Here is a 20,872-nt window from a genome sequence, read left to right as displayed (position 1 = left end):
TTGGCTGCACACTGTGGGATGCCAATGCTGTGTTTGCCACTATGCCCAGCATACCTGTTCTCTGCTAGTATTCAAAGAGTAAGGATGCATTTTTGGCACTCATATATTTCTAAACTTATGCCTAGTTGAACCAGTCAAGATAAGCCTAGTGTCTGGCAAGTGTTTCTACCACAAAAAATCTACCAAGAGGGTAAGATATTTTTCAATCTTGGAGAAAAAATTTAAAAACTTAATAATCCTGAATCAGGGACTAGTGATTCAACAGATGCTTTACAGTATGGCATTAATGAGAGCAGCATTTGCACCATAATGAAAACTGAATCTGTTAAGAAAGCCTTTCTTCTGCCATCTATTTTGAAGATGGCAATGCATCTTAGGACACTAGCATGCGAAAAAATGGAGGACGCTCTGAGAGTCTGAATACAAGAAATATGGTTGTGACCGTATTCTATGACTAAAGACATTGAGATTCAAGAGGAGTCGATGAAGAATGAAAGTGAACCAGTCAGAGAAAGAAAACTTAATACTAGCTAGAGCTGACTCAATAATGTTATCAGATGTGTCAATCTGAGAAATATGACTATGTCAGGTGAGGCTATAACAACTGATGTAGAGGCTGCAGAATGTGAGAAAGTGGAACTAATGGAAATCACAAACAAAAAATATACACCATCAGATCAGGTATGGAACTGGGACAAGAGTGGCTCCAGGTTTTAAAGCTGGCAAACATAGCATCACACAGAGAATGCCATTTCAAGGCCAAAAGTTGAATGGGTGTGCAACACCAAACTTTGGTAAAATGTATAATTTTCACAATTATTATACTTGATTGCCATTTCCCCATATCAGTAAAGTAATGCCAGGAAACAGACAAAGAATGGCCCATCTACTCACATACACACACATATATATATATTATATATTATATACATATATTTTGCTTTGTCTCTGTCTCCCGTGTTAGCGAGGTAGCACAAGGAAACAGACGAAAGAATGGCCCAACCCACCCACATACACATGTATATACATACACGTCCACACATGCAAATATACATATATACACATGTACATAATTCATACTGTCTGCCTTTATTCATTCCCATCGCCACCTTGCCACACATGAAATAACAACCCCCTCCCCCCTCATGTGTGCGAGGTAGTGCTAGGAAAAGACAACAAAGGCAACATTCGTTCACACTCAGTCTCTAGCTATGATGCTTCACATGCCCTGGTTCAATCCATTGACAGCACGTCGACCCCGGTATACCACATCGTTCCAATTCACTCTATTCCTTGCACGCCTTTCACCCTCCTCTCCTGCATGTTCAGGCCCTGATCACTCAAAATCTTTTTCACTCCATCTTTCCACCTCCAATTTGGTCTCCCACTTCTCCTTGTTCCCTCCACCTCTGACACTTATATCCTCTTGGTCAATCTTTCCTCACTCATTCTCTCCATGTGACCAAACCATTTCAAAACACCCTCTTCTGCTCTCTCAACCACACTCTTTTTATTACCACACATCTCTCTTACCTTTACATTACTTACTTGGTCAAACCACCTCACACCACATATTGTCCTCAAACATCTCATTTCCAGCACATCCACCCTCCTCTGCACAACTCTATCCATAGCCCACGCCTCACAACCAATTATATTTTTTCTAATTTCTATATCATTATCTTTTTATAATAATTTCATATAACATAGAGAACAAAAAAATAAAATATATTTTCATTTATTATACTTAGTTGCTGTCCCCCACGTTAGCGAGGTAGCGCAAGGAAACAGACGAAAGAATGGCCCAACCGACCCACATACACATGTATATACATAAATGCCCACACACGAACATATACATACCTATACATTTCAATGTATACATACATATACATACACAAACATAAACATATATACACATGTACATAGTCATACTTGCTGCCTTCATCCATTCCTGTTGCCACCCCGCCATTCATGAAAAACAGCAACCCCCCCTCCACATGCGTGCACGAGTTAGCACTAGGAAATGACAACAAAGGCCACATTTGTTCACACTCAGTCTCTAGTTGTTATGTGTAATGCACTGAAACCACAGCTATCTTTCCACATCCAGGCCCCACAAAACTTTCCATGATTTACCCCAAACCCTTCACATGCCCTGGTTCAATCCATTGGTATGCATATGACAAATTGTATTTAAGGACTCAAATAAATGCATGGATATTACATGTCTCGAGTGACATGCATATAATCAAATAATATAAGTAGATGGAGTGACAGCATATAATCAAATAATATAAGTAGATGGGATAAAAAAGGAAAGACATACATGCCCTTGATTACTCATACAGTCTGCTGATCTTGGCAATGACATTACAGTTGGAAGCCATGAAGCATCAACTCAGCATCAGTGGCTGTCTTAGTTTGGTGATGAATGAATTCAAGATAAGAGGGACAGATACAGAACCTGTCATATTATCTTCTGTATGTACTGTATCATAGATTACTTTAATTGTTCAAGTGACACTTCTGGGGTGGTTCTCAAGTTGTACTACTCTGACACAGATGGCTGTCTTTTCTTTCTCCTTCACCCACATGTGGACTACTGGCATTCTGTCCACAAACATACAATCTTTTCTAGTTATCCATAACACTTTACAACACTTAACTCACACAACTCGTTCTTTGCAACTAAATTTTCCTGAGGTGAGCACCATGCGCTCGCATGGGCAAAATGTTAGGAGCAATAGACAGTAGTAATAGATAGGAACATTTTGGCAGGAGCATTAGGTATGTTAAGGCTGTCCAAGTGCAATTTTGAACACTACCCATCCCCACCAGGGCTAAAAGAGACTGATCCAACATCTCCAGCCTCTATGACACCTGTCACAAGCCTGGTTCAATTGGGCATATCTCTCAGATCTGCCCACATACCCACATGGGATGGGTGAAAAAGCATGATAGCATCAATGCTTTTTCAGCTGGACAGTTGAGGCAAAAGGGTTACGAGGTGGCCTGCGAGCCTCATATTTCTATTGCAGTGTCCTTCCGGATGCTGGACACTGTGGTTTCCAGAGGGTCAGAGACTTGTGTCATCAATACACAAGTCTCTGAAGTTTGCTTTGTGCTCTCAGCCACACATGAACATAAGTGCAGCTAATACAGCACCCTGGAAGTCCTACAGGGTATATGGGAACTTACCAGAAAAGACACCTTGTGCATGATATCCGCCACACTCACTTGGAGAGGTGCATGGTGTCAAGAGAGTGCGAGTGCTCTCAGAAGGTTAAGGCTTTGTTACCAGGACCTGGAGGTGTGCTCCATGAAAGCCCTAACCTGGACCCATTTCCTTTACAGGATGTGGTCCAAGAGCACAGGTCAATATAACTGGTCACCCGCCTCGTAACATCTGGTGTTGGCCCTCGGGCTGGCTGGGCACGTCTCCCCTTTGTGCGCTCTTGGGTGACGGCTGGCTGTTTATCCACCCAAGGCTTTCATTGGGCACCAGTTCCTGATGGTGGTTCAGTGTGCTGGGGGGATAGCCTGCTACTCCTGTCTGTCAGGCTGCAATGGATGGTGAGCGGTGCTGGGAGCAGGACTGAGTATATCCTTAGGGATGGTAAGGTTAGGCCCAACTGTGTTTTGTTCTGCCTGTCTCATCCTTTCTTCTGCCTCTGCTTTCAGCAATCTGATCTTTTTATCTTCCTCTTCCTGACCTACACAACTCTGCTTAACCAACCTCTTCTTTCACTATCAACACATATATATACAGCTTCTTACCTTACTAACTTGCATTTTCTTTATCCAGTACTTGGCACTCTTACTAACAATTGGAGGAAAAAATAGAAAGAGCTAGTAGGAACATTGGGCAAGAGCATTAATTTGAAGTGATCAGTAGGAACATTAGATATGAGCCTCTGAAAACACTGCACTAGACTTGCCCAGTGGCCTCTTAAGGTTGAGGAACTAAAAACTAAGAAGCGACACTGGAGTTCACTGGTTGTGGAGACTATATTGCTATGGCCACCCCCTTGAGGGAGTTCTGGTTGGGAACAGGTATCAGAGATATACATAGATAGATAAAAGTGACATTTAATGTAATATCTGACATAATACTGTATATCATTTCCACTGTTCCCATAAAGTTTTGAGAATTATTTCATGTATTTTTGGCTTTTCATCTCACTCACTATGGTAGAGTAAGGAGCATTTTCATATTTCTTTTAACCCAGTTCTCTTTAGACAGGTCTTGACATTCATACACTAAAAATCAATTACATACAATATAATATTAAGAAAAATAATAGAAAAGAAATATGAGTGGTACAGCAGTAGATGGTTTAGTACATTTCCAATTCAAGTGGTCATCTCACAATTTAAAACATGCAACTTCATCAGGTAATGGTTTGGTAAACTGTGTTCTTCAATCTTCATATTCTTTAAAATAGTTTTCTTCAGTATGTTCTCACCTAATGCATGAACTAATGGTTATCTACATATTCAGAAAAATATTGGAAAACCCTCACCTAGCACCTTAAGTCACACTGCTTGTGGTCATAACTTTCCTCTTTCACTAGATGAATGACATAGTTAATTATACTTTCTACATATTTCTTTTTACACAGTTCTCTTTAGTAGGTTCAAGACTAATTCATTTACTTAAAATTAATTATACACAGTACAGTACAGTATTAAGAAAAATACAGTAATGGAAATATGGATGGTACAACAATGTAGAATTTAAAATTTTTCCAGTTCAGGGTCATCTCATGGTCTAAAGGGTACATTTTGCTTGGTGAATGATAGTGTAAATTGTATGCTTTCTATACATTTCCACACAATTCCCTCTAATGGGTTCATGACTAATTCATGCACTAAAAATAACTCACATATTGAAAAAATGTAAATAAAGGGGGCACAACAGAGCATTTACTATTCAAGGTAGGTGAGGCAACTGCATGACCATATTTCGGTTAAAAATATTCATAGTTCTTGTTTAATGCATGAACTAATAATCACCTACATACTTAGAAAGAACCAAAGTAAAAATCTTGCTAAGCCTATCCCAGAGTCCTGAAGAAAAGTGGATGTGACAAATAGGCAAATACCTGTCTATAATTTTCTGTATGTATTTTATATCATTTTCTTTGCTTGAACGACATTTTTTAATATTATTTGCTACTTTATTTCCACTACTTTTTGAGTACATTTTGCATGCTTTTTGGACTGATACTCCTTAATCCTTTACTAACATGGAAATGGATGTCATGAAATAGCATGATTTGATACTGCACAAACCTTTGTCAAAATGGAAATGGATGTCATGAAATAGCATGATTTGATACTACACAAGATTTTTGGTACTCATCTCATGCTATTTCCCAACTCTACTGTGCTTCTGTAATTTAAGTATTCACTTTTGTCACCCCTTGCCTTTACTTAATAGCACTAAAAAGGCATACTGACAGTCCTCCGGCACCTCAACTTGGTCCACACATACAAAGGAAATCCTGACTAAGTAATTAACAACAATGTCACCCTCTTCCATGAGAAATTTAACTAAAATCAAATCCACTCCAGCCATTTTGTCATAATTCATCTTACACAAGGTTTTCCCTACCTCCCTCTTCACCACAACATTCACCATGACTCTCTTGCTCCTAAACATATGACAACTCCCACCATATCATCTAACACTTTCCACAATTCTTCAAAATACGCATTCTATTTTCTCTTCACCTCTTCTTTACCTGTTCCCACTTCTTATCTACTTCCCTCACTGATACCTCCATTTGTTCTCTTGTTATCCTCAAACTATTGACCTCTTTCCAAAACATTTCCTTATTCTCCCTAAAGTTTGCCAATAATCTCTTAACTCATTTCTAATTTGCCCTCATTTTCAGCTCCTGAACCTTCCTCTTAACCTCCTTCTACTTTCTCTTATACATCTCTTAATCCTTGCACTTTTTCCCAGCAAGAAAAGCCCATATACCCCTCTTTTCTCTGTCACTGAAAACTTAATTTCTTATCCTATCACTAACTACCCTTTCTCAAATGCCAATATCCCACCTTCTGGATAACAAACACTCCACCCCATAAAAGCAAAGCTTCCTTAATACTTTCCACTCCTGAAGAACTCCTCTAGTTTCATTTATTTTCACCTGACTTCTCACATTTCTCGGCAAAAAACTTCCTATTCCAAGCTCATTCATTTTCACTACTCTCTTTTCCCCCAAGTTATTTCCTCTTTATCCAAAGTTGCTACTAACTTTCACATCCATCTTCACCAAGAACTGATTAGACATTCTACCAGCTGCTCCTCTCAGCATTTTCACAAACAACAGTCTTTTCTTTGCATGAATATCAATTACCAAATAATCCAATAATTATAATGCCTGCTGACTCCCAATCCCACCCCACCCATATATACTTATTTGTGCACCTTAATGATGATAATTTCCATTAACTCTATATTCTTCTAATGCAGTGTAACAAGTAAACTCACTAACCTTTGTATCATACTGTTCTGGGAATGTGATGATCTTATCGTGAATGTCTGCATACTTGGCCGCATCTCTGACCTCATTATCTGTTGCAGTTACTCTTCCATAGCGTATGTTATAACTGAAAGCATTATTTACTAAAATCATATTAAGCTTATTATGGCTGAAAACAAATGACATTACAAATGGTTTGAACCAAGTAATGTGGAAAAAGTACATAGAAATGAGATGAGAAACTGGAAAAAATGGGGTAAATAAACAGAAAGGGGAGAGTTTAAGAAATGAAAAGAGGGAGACATTGTTGTTAATCACTTAGTCAGGATGAGGGAAGACTACAGAAACAAAAAGAATGGAGCCAAGGAAGCATAACAAGCATTATTTGTTAGAACATATAAACACTGACAGATATTCATGAAAATTTTACAGGAAAAGACAATGTAAATACTATGCAGTGAATCATATTATGGGGTGAAGTGTTTGTTATCCAGATGGTGGGATATTGGCATCTGAGAAAGGGTAGTCAGTGATAGGATAAGAAATTAAGTTTCTAGTGACAGAGAAAAGAGGGGTATATGGGCACTTCTTGCTGGGAAAAAGTGCAAGGATTAAGAGACGTATAAGAGAAAGTAGAAGGAGGTTAAGAGGAAGGTTCAGGAGCTGAAAACGAGGGCAAATTAGAAATGAGTTAAGAGATTATTGGCAAACTTTAGGGAGAATAAGGAAATGTTTTGGAAAGAGGTCAAGAGTGTGAGGATAACAAGAGAACAAATGGAGGTATCAGTGAGGGAAGTAGATAAGAAGTGGGAACAGGTAAAGAAGAGGTGAAGAGAAAATAGAATGCATATTTTGAAGAAGTGTGGAAAGTGTTAGATGATATGGTGGGAGTTGTCATATGTTTGGGAGCAAGAGAGTCATGGTGAATGTTGTGGTGAAAAGAAAGGAGGTAGTGAAAACTTTGTGTAAGATGAATTATGACAAAGTGGCTGGAGTGGATTGGATTTTAGCTAAATTTCTCACAGAAGAGGGTGACATTGTTGTTAATTACTTAGTCAGGATGAGGGAAGACTACAGAAACAAAAAGAATGAGCCAAGGAAGCATAACAAGCATTATTTGTTAGAACATAGAAACACTGACAGATATTCATGAAAATTTTACAGGAAAAGATAATGTAAATACTATGCAGTGAATCATATTATTAGGAATCACTACAAGTAATAGAATACATCATCACTAATTCATATAATTAACAAAATGTAATTCCACATCCAATTCCATGGGATTGATCATGTCCACACAGTCTCTCAGTTCATTCATTCACATTCTCAACCCATGTCCACATGGGATTGATCATGTCCACACAGTCTCTCAGTTCATTCATTCACATTCTCAACCCATGTCCAATCGGTTAAAATGAAAATAAAAACTTCCACAATAACATCAGGGCTTCCTGCTTTTAATCTGCACATCAGTGAGTAAATATAATGTCCATAAAATCTCTCACTATACTACAAAATGTGCATTATCTCTGCTTAACCCTATTACCATACACCTACTGCACAATCACTTCATTTTCTCATTTCATGAAGCTTCTGCAGTTTCTCACATGAATCAGCCACCAGCGCTGTATCATCAGCGAACAACAACTGACTCACAACTTTTCATTGCTTCTAACAACTTGCCTCCCACACCATATATTCTTAATACCTTCCACAGAGCATCTCTATCAACTCTATCATATGCCCTCTCCAGATCCATAAATGCTACATACAAATCCATTTGTTTTTCTAAGTATTTCTCACATACATTCTTCAAAGCAATCAGATCCACACATCCTCTACCACTTCTGAAACCACACTGCTCTTCCCCAATCTGATGCTCTGTACATGCCTTCACCCTCTCAATCAGTACCCTTCCATATAATTTACCAGGAATACTCAACAAGCTGATACCTCTGTAATTTGAGCACTCACTCTTATCCCCTTTGCCTTTATACAATGGCACTATGCAAGCATTCTGCCAATCCTCAGGCACCTCACCATGAATCATACATACATTAAATAACCTTACCAACCAGTCAACAATACAGTCACACCCTTTTTTTATAAATTCCACTGCAATACCATCCAAACCCGCTGCCTTGCCAGCTTTCATCTTCCACAAAGCTTTTACTACCTCTTCTCTGTTTACCAAATCATTTTCCCTAGCCCTCTCACTTTGCACACCACCTCGACCAAAACACCCTAGATCTGCCACTCTATCATCAAATACATTCAATAAACCTTCAAAATACTCACTCCATCTCCTTCTCACATCACCACTACTTGTTATCACCTCCCCATTAGCCCCCTTCACTGAAGTTCCCATTTGTTCCCTTGTCTTCCGCACTCTATTTACCTCCTTCCAAAATATCTTTTTATTCTCCCTAAAATTTAATGATACTCTCTCACCCCAACTCTCATTTGCCCTTTTTTTCACCTCTTGCACCTTTCTCTTGACCTCCTGCCTCTTTCTTTTATACATCTCCCACTCATTTGCATTATTTCCCTGCAAAAATTGTCCAAATGCCTCTCTCTTCTCTTTCACTAATAATCTTACTTCTTCATCCCACCACTCACTACCCTTTCTAATCTGCCCATCTCCCATGCTTCTCATGCCACAAGCATCTTTTGTGCAAGCCATCACTGCTTCCCTAAATACATCCCATTCCTCCCCCACTCCCCTTAATCCTTTGTTCTCACCTTTTTCCATTCTGTACTCAGTCGCTCCTGGTACTTCCTCACACAAGTCTCCTTTCCAAGCTCACTTACTCTCACCACTCTCTTCACCCTAACATTCCCTCTTCCTTTCTGAAAACCTCTACAAATCTTCACCTTCGCCTCCACAAGATAATGATCAGACATCCCTCTAAATTACTGAATTATCATCATACAATGCAGTGCCTCTTAGGCAATGTACATTGGTAATTTCTTGGTTCCTTCTTTGGCATGGATTGGCCAGCCCTACCAATAAGTGATTAAGTGTAAGTAGAATGAACCACTCCTGGATAAACATTTCTATACATGATTAGGACCCCTATCTGGAAGGGTTCTGGTTTTATCTAGGACCTATTTTTCATATGCTCCCACTGCCCGAAAGTTGCATTACACTCAATAGTAGGGACAGGAAAAGTTCTTTGATTAGACTGTACTCTGTTTATCAAATGACAGTGATACAGCCTCATCAAAGGTGAATTTTCACTCAGTGCAGCCTCATGCAGCAGCCAGGTGACACCCATAACTTAAGTAAGAAGCATCCATACCACTGGCCCAGGCTATCCTTCTGCTCAACATCCTCCCACACCACTGCATAGGAAATTACACTACTTTTTGGGTGATTTCTTCAATGAAATGAGGCACATACATATTCTGTAAGGTAAAAAAAAAATCATGTATGCAGTAGCTGGTAGGCAGTCATCGACCAGAGAGGTATATTACTGGTACTACCTATCCGGGTACTGAGAGGGTTAGTGATGCCTGCATAGAGCCAGCATTTCAGTGGCTGTCAAGTTGCACTCCTGTGATCCATGTAGCTGTCTTTTCTTTCTGTGGACTGCTGGCATTTCAACCACAAATTTACAATCTCTTCTTGTCACACATAACACTTGACAAAGCTTAATTTATACAACTCTTTCTTTGTAACTCTAGATTTTCCTGCAGTGAGTGCTATACATTAGCCCTGCTTTTTCAGTACAATGATAGGAGCAACAGACAGAAGTAGTAGATAGGACCATCAGACAGGAGCATTAGGAAGAAACATTTGATAGAAGTGGTGGGCAGGAACATTTGGTGGAAGCATTTGGTAGAAGTAGTAGGTTGGAACATTAGGAAGACACATAAGTTAGAAGTAGTAAGTAGAAACATTAAAGATGAACCTCTGAAAACACTGCTAGAGTTGCCCTCTGCCAGTGGAGATTCTATTGAAGTGGGCACCCCCTTAAGCGAGTTCCAACTGGAAACAGGTATCACATACACAGATAGACAGACAGATAAAAAAAATTTTGCTTTTTCTTTACGCACCATGGAGGTTAATATCTGAGGTCTTGTGCAGTTTAACACTTGACCCTTTTCAGCACGCTATAAAACTATCATGGCTGGCCATAATTCAGTGTGCTTTACCATGATTGTGGCTCTAAGCCTTTGCAAAACTTTGCACCCTCATCTGAATTCCCAGCTTATGTAAGATTCCACATCTTAACCTCAAATGTCACCAAGTGTAAAAAATATCATGCTTCACAGTCACCCAAAAATTGTCAAAAACATTGTAAGTGCATCATCTTGATGGGAAGCAAGAAGTGTGAAGCAATGACTGTATTCAAGTAAATTCTAAAGTATTGCATATGAAAAAATTTCTCGTGTACCACTGTTGAAACTTTGATGAAATTAATGTTATTTTTTCACCTATTCATATAAACAATCTTCTCTTTGTGTAAATAACAAGTAAATATGTAAACAGAGCATATAGTATATGAAAAATATGTATATGTAAAAACATGATAAAAAATATGTCTGTAAAGTCATGCCTGGTACAAAAACCAGTGGCATGGCAAATAAAATCACACCTATAAAAAACTATAATCATCACATACTTACATATATAATGGAGATTTGTACTGCCAGCCATTGATAACCTACTTGTCAATTCAACACCCTCCCACAACTACACCAACACAAGGGAAAGTATACTATTCCTCTGAGGTATTTCCTTAAATGATATTATTCATATTTATTTATTATACTTTGTCGCTATCTCCTGCGTTAATGAGGTAGCGCAAGGAAACAGACAAAAGAATGGCCTAACCCACCCACACACACATGTATATACATACATGTCCACTCACGCACATATACATACCTATACATTTCAATGTATAAATATATATACATACAAAGACATATACATATATACCCATGCACATAATTCATACTTGCTGTCCTTATTCATTCCAGTCGCCATCACTGCCACACATGAAATGACAACCCACTCCCCCTGCACGCTAGGAAAAGACAACAAAGGCTACATTCATTCACACTCAGTGTCTAGCTGTCATGTATAATGCACTGAAACCACAGCTCCCTTTCCACATCCAGGCCCCACAAAACTTTCCATTGTTTACCCTAGATGCTTCTCATGCCCTGGTTCAATCCATTGACAGCATGTCAATCCCGGTATACCACATTGTTCCAATTCACTCTATTCCTTGCACGCCTTTCACCCTCCTGCATGTTCAGGCCATGATCGCTTAAAACCTTTTTCCCTCCATCCTTTCACCTCCAATTTGGTCTCCCACTTCTCCTCGTTCCCTCTACTTCTGACACATATATCCTCTTTGTCAATCGTTCCTCACTCATTCTCTCCATGTGACCAAACCATTTCAAAACACCCTCTTCTGCTCTCTCAACCACACTCTTTTTATTACCACACATCTCTCTTACCCTTTCATTACTTACCCGATCAAACCACCTCACACCACATACTGTCCTCAAACATCTCATTTCCAACACATACACCCTCCTCCGCACAACCCTATCTATAGCCCATGCCTCGCAACCATATAACATTGTTGGAACCACTACTCTTTCAAACATACCCATCTTTGCTTTCCAAAATAATGTTCTCGCCTTCCACACATTTTTCAACGTTCCCAGAACTTTCGCCCCCTCCCCCATCCTGTGACTCACTTCCTCTTCCATGGTTCCATCTGCTGCCAAATCCACTCCCAGATATCTAAAACACTTCACTTCCTCCAGGTTTTCTCCATTCAAACTTACCTTCCAATTGACTTGTCCCTCAACCCTACTGTGCCTAATATCCTTGCTCTTATTCACATTTACTCTCGGCTTCCTTCTTTCACACACTTTACCAAACTCAGTCACTAGCTTCAGCAGTTTCTCACGCGAATCAGCCACCAGCGCTGTCTCATCAGCGAATAACAACTGACTCACTTTCCAAGCCCTCTCATCCACAACAGACTGCATATTTGCCCCTCTCTCCAAAACTCTTGTATTCACCTCCCTAACAACCCCATCCATAAACAAATTAAACAACCATGGAGACATCACACACCCCTGCCGCACACCTACATTCACTGAGAACCAATCACTTTCCTCTCTTCCTACTCGCAAACATGCCTTACAGCCTCGATAAAAACTTTTCATTGCTTCTAGCAACTTGCCTCCCACACCATATATTCTTAATACCTTCCACAGAGCATCTCTATCAACTCTATCGTATGCCTTCTCCAGATCCATAAATGCTACATACAAATCCATGTTTTTTCAAAGTATTTCTCACATACATTCTTCAGAGCAAACACCTGATCCACACATCCTCTACCACTTCTGAAACCACACTGCTCTTCCCCAATCTGATGCTCTGTACATGCCTTCACCCTCTCAATCAATACCCTCCCATATAATTTCCCAGGAATACTCAACAAACTTATACCTCTGTAATTTGAGCACTCACCTTTATCCCCTTTGCCTTTGTACAATGGCACTAAGCATGCATTCTGCTAATCCTTAGGCACTTGAACATGAGCCAGACATACATTAAATATCCTTACCAACCAGTCAAAAACACAGTCACCTCCCTTTTATAATAAATTCCACTGCAATACCATCCAAACCCGACACCTTGCTGGCTTTCATCTTCCGCAAAGCTTTCACTACCTCTTCTCTGTTTACCAAATCATTCTCCCTAACCCTCTCACATCGCACACCACCTCGACCAAAACACCCTATATCTGCCACTCTATCATCTAACACATTCAACAAACCTTCAAAATATTCACTCCATCTCCTTCTCACATCACCACTACTTGTTATTACCTCCCCATTAGCCCCCTCCATCGATGTTCCCATTTGTTCTCTTGTCTTACGCACTTTATTTACCTCCTTCCAAAACATCTTCTTATTCTCCCTAAAATTTAATGATACCCTCTCACCCCAACTCTCATTTGCCCTCTTTTTCATCTCTTGCACCTTTCTTTTGACCTCCTACCTTTTTCTTTTATACATCTCCCAGTCATCTGTACAATTTCCCTGCAAAACTTGTCCAAATGCCTCTCTTCTCTTTCACAAATAATCTTACTTCTTCATCCTACCACTCACTACCCTTTCTAATCTGCCCACCTCCCACACTTCTCATGCCACAAGCATCTTTTGCACAAGCCATCACTGCTTCCCTAAATACATCCCATTCCTCCCCCACTCCCCTTACCTCCTTTACTCTCACCTTTTTCCATTCTGCACTCAGTATCTCCTGGTGCTTCCTCACACAAGTCTCCTTCCCAAGCTCACTTACTCTCACCACTTTCTTCACCCCAACATTCTCTCTTCTTTTCTGAAAACCACTACAAATCTTCACCTTTGCCTCCACAAGATAATGATCAGACATTCCTCCAGTTGCATGTCTCAGCATATTAACATCCAAAAGCCTCTCTTTCACGTGCCTATCAATTAACACGGAATCCAATAACACTCTTTGGCAATCTCTCCTACTTACATATGTATGCTTATGTATATCTCTCTTTTCAAACCAGGTATTCCTAATCACCAGTCCTTTTTCAGCACACAAATCTACAAGCTCTTCACCATTTCCGTTTACAACACTGAACACCCCATGTACACCAATTATTCCCTCAACTGACACGTTACTCACCTTTGCATTCAAACCACCCATCACTATAACCCGGTCTCATGCATCAAAACTGCTAACACACTCACTCAACTGCTCCTGAAACACTTGCCTCTCATGATCTTTCTTCTCATGACCAGGTGCATAGGCACCAATAATCACCCATCTGTCTCCATCCACTTTCAGTTTTACCCATATCAATCTAGAGTTTACTTTCTTACACTCTATCACATACTCCCACAACTTGTTTCAGGAGTAGTGCTACTCCTTCCCTTGCTCTTGTCCTCTCACCAACCCCTGACTTTACTTCCAAAACATTCCCAAACCACTCTTCCCCTTTGTTTCTCTCAGAGCCAAAACATCCAGATTCCTTTCCTCAAACATACCACCTATCTCTCCTTTTTTCTCATCTTGGTTACATCCACACACATTTAGACACTCCAATCTGAGCCTTCCAGGAGGATGAGCACTCCCCATGTGACTTCTTCTTCTGTTTCCCCTTTTAGAAAGTTGAAATACAAGGAGGGGAGGGTTTCAAGCCCCCCCTCTCCCGTCCCCTTTAGTTGCCTTCTACAACACATGGGGAATGCGTGGGACGTATTCTTTCTCCCCTATTCCCAGGGATAAAATAAACTGATATATGATGTAAAGATATTCTGAAGGGGAAATTTTTCTTTTGTGAGTGCACTGAGGAATACACAAAACAAAAACCTTACCCAATGGAAAGGTTGCACTGCTCCCTTCACCTTATGATGACTGTTATTGGACTGCTACCATTGTCATATGATGATTTACAGTTTTCTGTCTCTTTAAAATTCCAGTTCATGTTTGTTTCCACCAACTATCCATAGATGTTACAAGTAGCATACTGTCACAGCTGGAAAAAATATATATCTCAGTCACCTAGAATATGTTACAAAGTATATATATGTTATGTTGACATGAAGCAAGATATGTGCACTCGCTACTGTAGTGAGTTTTAGAACTGAAAAAATAAAGGAGTTTTCGGATATGTAGAGTGATATTTTTGGTGCAAATAAAGTCATTTGTTTGTTTGGTTATATGATCTACACATCCCCTACCTTTCCTAAAACCCCCTTGCTCTTCACATATTCTGCATTTCACCACTTCCATTACTCTATCAATTAACACTCTTGCACCGTATAGGAAAAGTGTATGCAGAAATGTTGACTGATAGTGATGGAAGTGACTGAATGCAGAATAAGTGAAGAGCAAGGGGGTTTTAGGAAAGGTTGGGGATGTGTGGATCAGACTTTTGTGGTAAAGATGACCATGGAAAGGTAAGAAGTTGTATGCAGCTTTTATGGATCCGAAGAAGTGTAAGACAAAGTCAAGTGGAATGCTTTAAGGGATATTTATTATTTATTTATTTATTTTGCTTTGTCGCTGTCTCCCGCGTTTGCGAGGTAGCGCAAGGAAACAGATGAAAGAAATGGCCCAACCCACCCCCATACACATGTATATACACACACGTCCACACACGCAAATATACATGCCTACACATCTCAATGTACACATATATATTACACACACAGACACATACATATATACCCATGCACACAATTCACACTGTCTGCCTTTATTCATTCCCATCGCCACCTCGCCACACATGGAATACCATCCCCCTCCCCCCTCATGTGTGCGGGGTAGCGCTAGGAAAAGACAACAAAGGCCTCATTCGTTCACACTCAGTCCCTAGCTGTCATGCAATAATGCCCGAAACCACAGCTCCCTTTCCACATCCAGGCCCCACACAGCTTTCCATGGTTTACCCCAGACGCTTCACATGCCCTGATTTAATCCACTGACAGCCCGTCAACCCCGGTATACCACATCCATCCAATTCACTCTATTCCTTGCCCGCCTTTCACCCTCCTGCATGTTCAGGCCCCTATCACTCAAAATCTTTTTCACTCTATCTTTCCACCTCCAATTTGGTCTCCCGCTTCTCCTCGTTCCCTCCACCTCTGACACATATATCCTCTTGGTCAATCTTTCCTCACTCATTCTCTCCATGTGCCCAAACCATTTCAAAACACCCTCTTCTGCTCTCTCAACCACGCTCTTTTTATTTCCACACATCTCTCTTACCCTTACATTACTTACTTGATCAAACCACCTCACACCACACATTGTCCTCAAACATCTCATTTCCAGCACATCCACCCTCCTGCGCACAACTCTATCCATATTTACTTCAATTTTAAATCATTCGAACATTTTCTAAAAATGTTTGGTACAAGAAATCATTTGCCAAATACTGTACCACTTCAAATATCTTGCATTTTAGTAAATTTTGAGAAAATGTGGAATTAACACAGTCAGCTCTAGGCTATCGAGGTCTGCAATTCTACATCCAGGAATCTAAGCTAAACCAGTGTACAGTCACCTTGCACTGCATGGCTGTGTACTGTACACTAACAGTCAATAATAAAATCAACAAGTCTTTGAACTTCAGATTTGTTAACTGCTTTATATGAACTCTATTTGCTGATATTACAAACATTGCTGACTCGTCTAACCCTGTCTGAGGATCCTTACCATTCTTCTGAAGTCTGTTTTTCTTATGTAGTTTCCTCTATACAATACTCTTACTATAATACATAATCTTGACCTTAAAACTTTCAATTTGTGTGAATTACTATCCTCTGTAGGATTTTCCTTCCCAAAGCATATTGGTTAGTCATAGCAGCTTACAGCCCACCTTGATTCAGATGGCATTATCTTTCCATAAGTCATGGCCTTTAAAAATAAAGTCCACTTTAAGGCTGACAGCATGATTGGCATACATATGTGAATAGGCATTATCTGGCTCCCCCCTGCTTGAGGTTACAATTCAAGTGAAAAGTCACCCTATGCAAGGCTGTGTCATTGGAAGGGTAGTCTCATCAAAGACCTCCTCAGAGAATGAACTCCGAAGCAAAACATTTTTTGGTGTGATTAAGCTATTTCATCAACTTGTGATGCATCTCACCAAAGGTGACTCATCACTTGTAACCTCAAGCAGGAAGGGTCCAGTAATAAGCATATTTTTTTCTTGCTAGTTCAAAATTTCCCACCACAGTGAGGTAGCACCAAGAACAGGCTAAAAAAAAAAGCCTCATTCACCATCAACTTGTTAAGTGGAATACACCAAAACCTGAACCTCCTATCTATTACTAGCCTCACAGAACTTTACATGGTTTCCTCTGGTTCTGTCCACTGACAGCTCATTGCCCCGCATTCCTTATCATTCCAATTCATTCTATAACGTGCATGCCTAAAATCATCTCCAACACATTCAGTATATAAACTATTTCTCGAGAATTACAAAAGTCATTCAGCTTTGCTTATTCCACAGTGCCCAAAATATATAAAAAAAAAATTTAGAAAAAAATGTAATGAAAAAGTGTTATGTAACTCTGAAGAGTTTCAGGAAAATGACTGCCACTGCTTGCAAATTTGTGCACTATAACCTCACATGTTTCTGTGAATGTTTCTGACAATTTTCTTGGGTTATATCAGGACTCTTCCGTTCCTTTTTAAGTACATGAAAGAAGTACTGGGTTAAACTTATAAATTTCTGAACTTAAAAAAGATTGAAGTTAATAACAGTCATCACACATTCTGAATGGACACAGTATAGGAAGATATCTAAAGAGAACTGTGCTTGAAAGTCCAATTACCGTCTGGACAAAAATCCAAAATAATAACGTTAAACTATTAGATTTTTACTGTGGTTTATAGACGTTGCAGTATGTAACAACAGAAATTTGATAACTTGAGACAGGGAAACCTTGTGGTTAAGTATAGATGATTCGCAGTTCTGGGCTCTGTCAAAGTTGCCGTCGACAACTGTGACCTGTGTAACAGCCTCCACTATTGTTAATATACCTTTACAGATGATTCCCTGCTCATGAGTCCGAATTGACTCAGTTCAGTAACTGGATGAATCTGGTGGTATCTACTTTTAATAATGTAATGTCAATCTTGTAACATGAATCTTAACTAAGTAATGTTGCAACTGAGGTATGTTACTGCATAAAACAATTTCTTTTGGAAAATGCATAATTGCCAAAATACTAGCATAAAAATTATGCAGAAAAAAAAATGCAAATGAGCATCCTAATATTGGTAACTGCTTTCAATGTGCTTATATGCACAATTCATGCAAGTTTTATGGCTTCTCCTCTTTGGTCTTCTTGAAGAAACTTACTGGTTTGCATGGTCAATTCTGGTCTGAATGCAGCCACCATGGTAGGATCATTCTAAAAATCCAAGTATCTCTTGCTATTCTGTAACATCTATAGAGGTGAGACCAATTGTCACAAACCCCTGAACTCTTTATAGCCCATAAAAGAGGAGATATGTCACAAACCCCTGAACTCTTTATAGCCCATAAGAGAGGAGATAATGTGTACAATAAACATTACCACATAAAAGAAACAATCAAAAAGACATGCATAATGCTCACATTCAGTGCTGGCCATTGAAGCACATCTACAGGGTATTTTTGTGGTTTTAAGAGCAAAATAACTGTATTGGACTGGAAACTACTGGGTTATACAACCAACACCTGCCTACAAATGAAATTTTGAAATGAAGGATAATGATATGAATGCTGATAAGGTTATTCCTCATGAAAGAACTTAGTAATGGTGAACTTATTTGGTGCAAACAAACTGGTACCTAATAAACAATACTAAATGAAAGATAAAATTGTAATTTTCGGCTGAAATTCTATTCAGCTCTTTGGAGTGAAATGATAACTCAGAATGTGTGGATGATGACAACCTTGTAAAGGTGAAGGCTGTAATGCTGAGACTACAAAGTAAGCTTCTGGGTAAAGTGTGAGGTCTCGGAGAGTAATGTCAATGTTTTTATGTTTGGTGTGGCCGTGAGGAAATACTGTACAAATCATCTGCTTTAAGATGTTTGGGCTACGTACTATGATGCTACATTTCCATATTTGGTTAATATATGTAAAATCAATAACATTTACAAGAGCAGGAGAGTGGTTACATGAGGAATCGACTACATAAATATGCAAATAGTGTTTTTTTTTTTTTTTTAAAAACTGGAGGAAGTGAAGTGTTTTAGATATCTGGGAGTGTATCTGGCAGCGGATGGAACCATGGAAGCGGAAGTGGATCATAGAGTGGGGGAGGGGGCGAAAATTCTGGGAGCCTTGAAGAATGTGTGGAAGTCGAGAACATTATCTCGGAAAGCAAAAATGGGTATGTTTGAAGGAATAGTGGTTCCAACAATGTTGTATGGTTGTGAGACGTGGGCTATGGATAGAGTTGTGCGCAGGAGGATGGATGTGCTGGAAATGAGATGTTTGAGGACAATATGTGGTGTGAGGTGGTTTGATCGAGTAAGTAACGTAAGGGTAAGAGAGATGTGTGGAAATAAAAAGAGCGTGGTTGAGAGAGCAGAAGAGGGTGTTTTGAAATGGTTCGGGCACATGGAGAGAATGAGTGAGGAAAGATTGACCAAGAGAATATATGTGTCGGAGGTGGAGGGAACAAGGAGAAGAGGGAGACCAAATTGGAGGTGGAAAGATGGAGTGAAAAAGATTTTGTGTGATCGGGGCCTGAACATGCAGGAGGGTGAAAGGAGGGCAAGGAATAGAGTGAACTGGAGCGATGTGGTATACCGGGGTTGACGTGCTGTCAGTGGATTGAATCAAGGCATGTGAGGCGTCTGGGGTAAACCATGGAAAGCTGTGTAGGTATGTATATTTGCGTGTGTGGACGTATGTATATACATGTGTATGGGGGTGGGTTGGGCCATTTCTTTCGTCTGTTTCCTTGCGCTACCTCGCAAACGCGGGAGACAGCGACAAAGCAAAAAAAAAAAAAAAAAAAAATGTTAAGGATATATAGTGTAGGGACACAACTGTTGGATAGTGTGAAAGCCTTCTACAGAGGAGCAACTGCATGTGTAAGAGTGGATGGAGAGTTGATCGAAAGTTTGGATACATGTAGATGTGAGGCAGGGCTGTGTGATGTCATTGTGTGATGTCACCGTGGCTGATACAGGAAAGAGTAATTAGATAAAAAAATGGGGAACAGAAGTCATGTGGGGAGTGCTCATCCTCCTCAAAGGCTCAGATTGGGGATATAAATGTGTGGATGTACCCAAGATAACCAAAAGGAGAGATAGGTAGTAAGTTTGATGAAAGTAACCTGGATGTTTTGGCTCTGAGTGAAAGAAAGCTCAAGGGTAAAGGGGAAGAGTGGTATGGGAATGTCTTGGAAATAAAGTCAGGAGTTAGTGAGAGGACAAGAGCAAAGGAAGGAGTAGCACTCCTCCTGAAACAGGAGCTGTGGGAGTGTGTGATAGAGTGTAAGACAGTAAACTCTAAACAGATATGGGTACAGAGGGGGCCAGGTGAGGATATTCCAGAAAAGGCCCAGTCCTCTGTTCTTAATGCTACCTCGCTAACGCGGGAAATGGCGAATAGTTTAAAAGAAAAAAAGAAAAAGCACCTGGTCATGAGAAGAAAGATCATGAGAGGCAAGTGTTTTGGGAGCAGCTGAGTGAGTGTGTTAGCAGCTTTGATGCATGAGACTGGGTTATAGTAATGGGCGATTTGAATGCAAAGGTGAGCAATGTGGCAATTGAGGGTATAAATGGTGTACATGGGGTGTTAAGTGTTGTAAATGAAAATGGTGAAGAGCTTGTGGAT

The 20,872-nt window shown here is 39.9% G+C and overlaps 1 protein-coding gene across 4 annotated transcripts in view; it reads right to left on the bottom strand.

The window, feature by feature from the left end:
* Nucleotides 1–20,872, bottom strand: part of Hmt-1 (ABC transporter ATP-binding protein/permease Hmt-1) — a 145,476-nt gene that overhangs the window by 8,211 nt on the left and 116,393 nt on the right. For 3 of the 4 annotated variants that reach the window (XM_071671788.1, XM_071671787.1, XM_071671789.1), the window contains exon 13: nt 6,510–6,624. In XM_071671788.1, the coding sequence (XP_071527889.1) occupies nt 6,510–6,624 (115 nt within the window). Of the gene's footprint in view, nt 1–6,509; nt 6,625–14,894; nt 15,056–20,872 lie in introns of all 4 variants that reach the window. The other variant, XR_011713896.1, reaches the window with a different exon arrangement.

Source organism: Panulirus ornatus, chromosome 17, assembly GCF_036320965.1.
Source record: "Panulirus ornatus isolate Po-2019 chromosome 17, ASM3632096v1, whole genome shotgun sequence".
Taxonomy (NCBI): Eukaryota; Metazoa; Arthropoda; class Malacostraca; order Decapoda; family Palinuridae; genus Panulirus; species Panulirus ornatus.
Note: the sequence above shows the minus strand (reverse complement) of the source record. Positions and strands in the feature narration are given on the sequence as shown.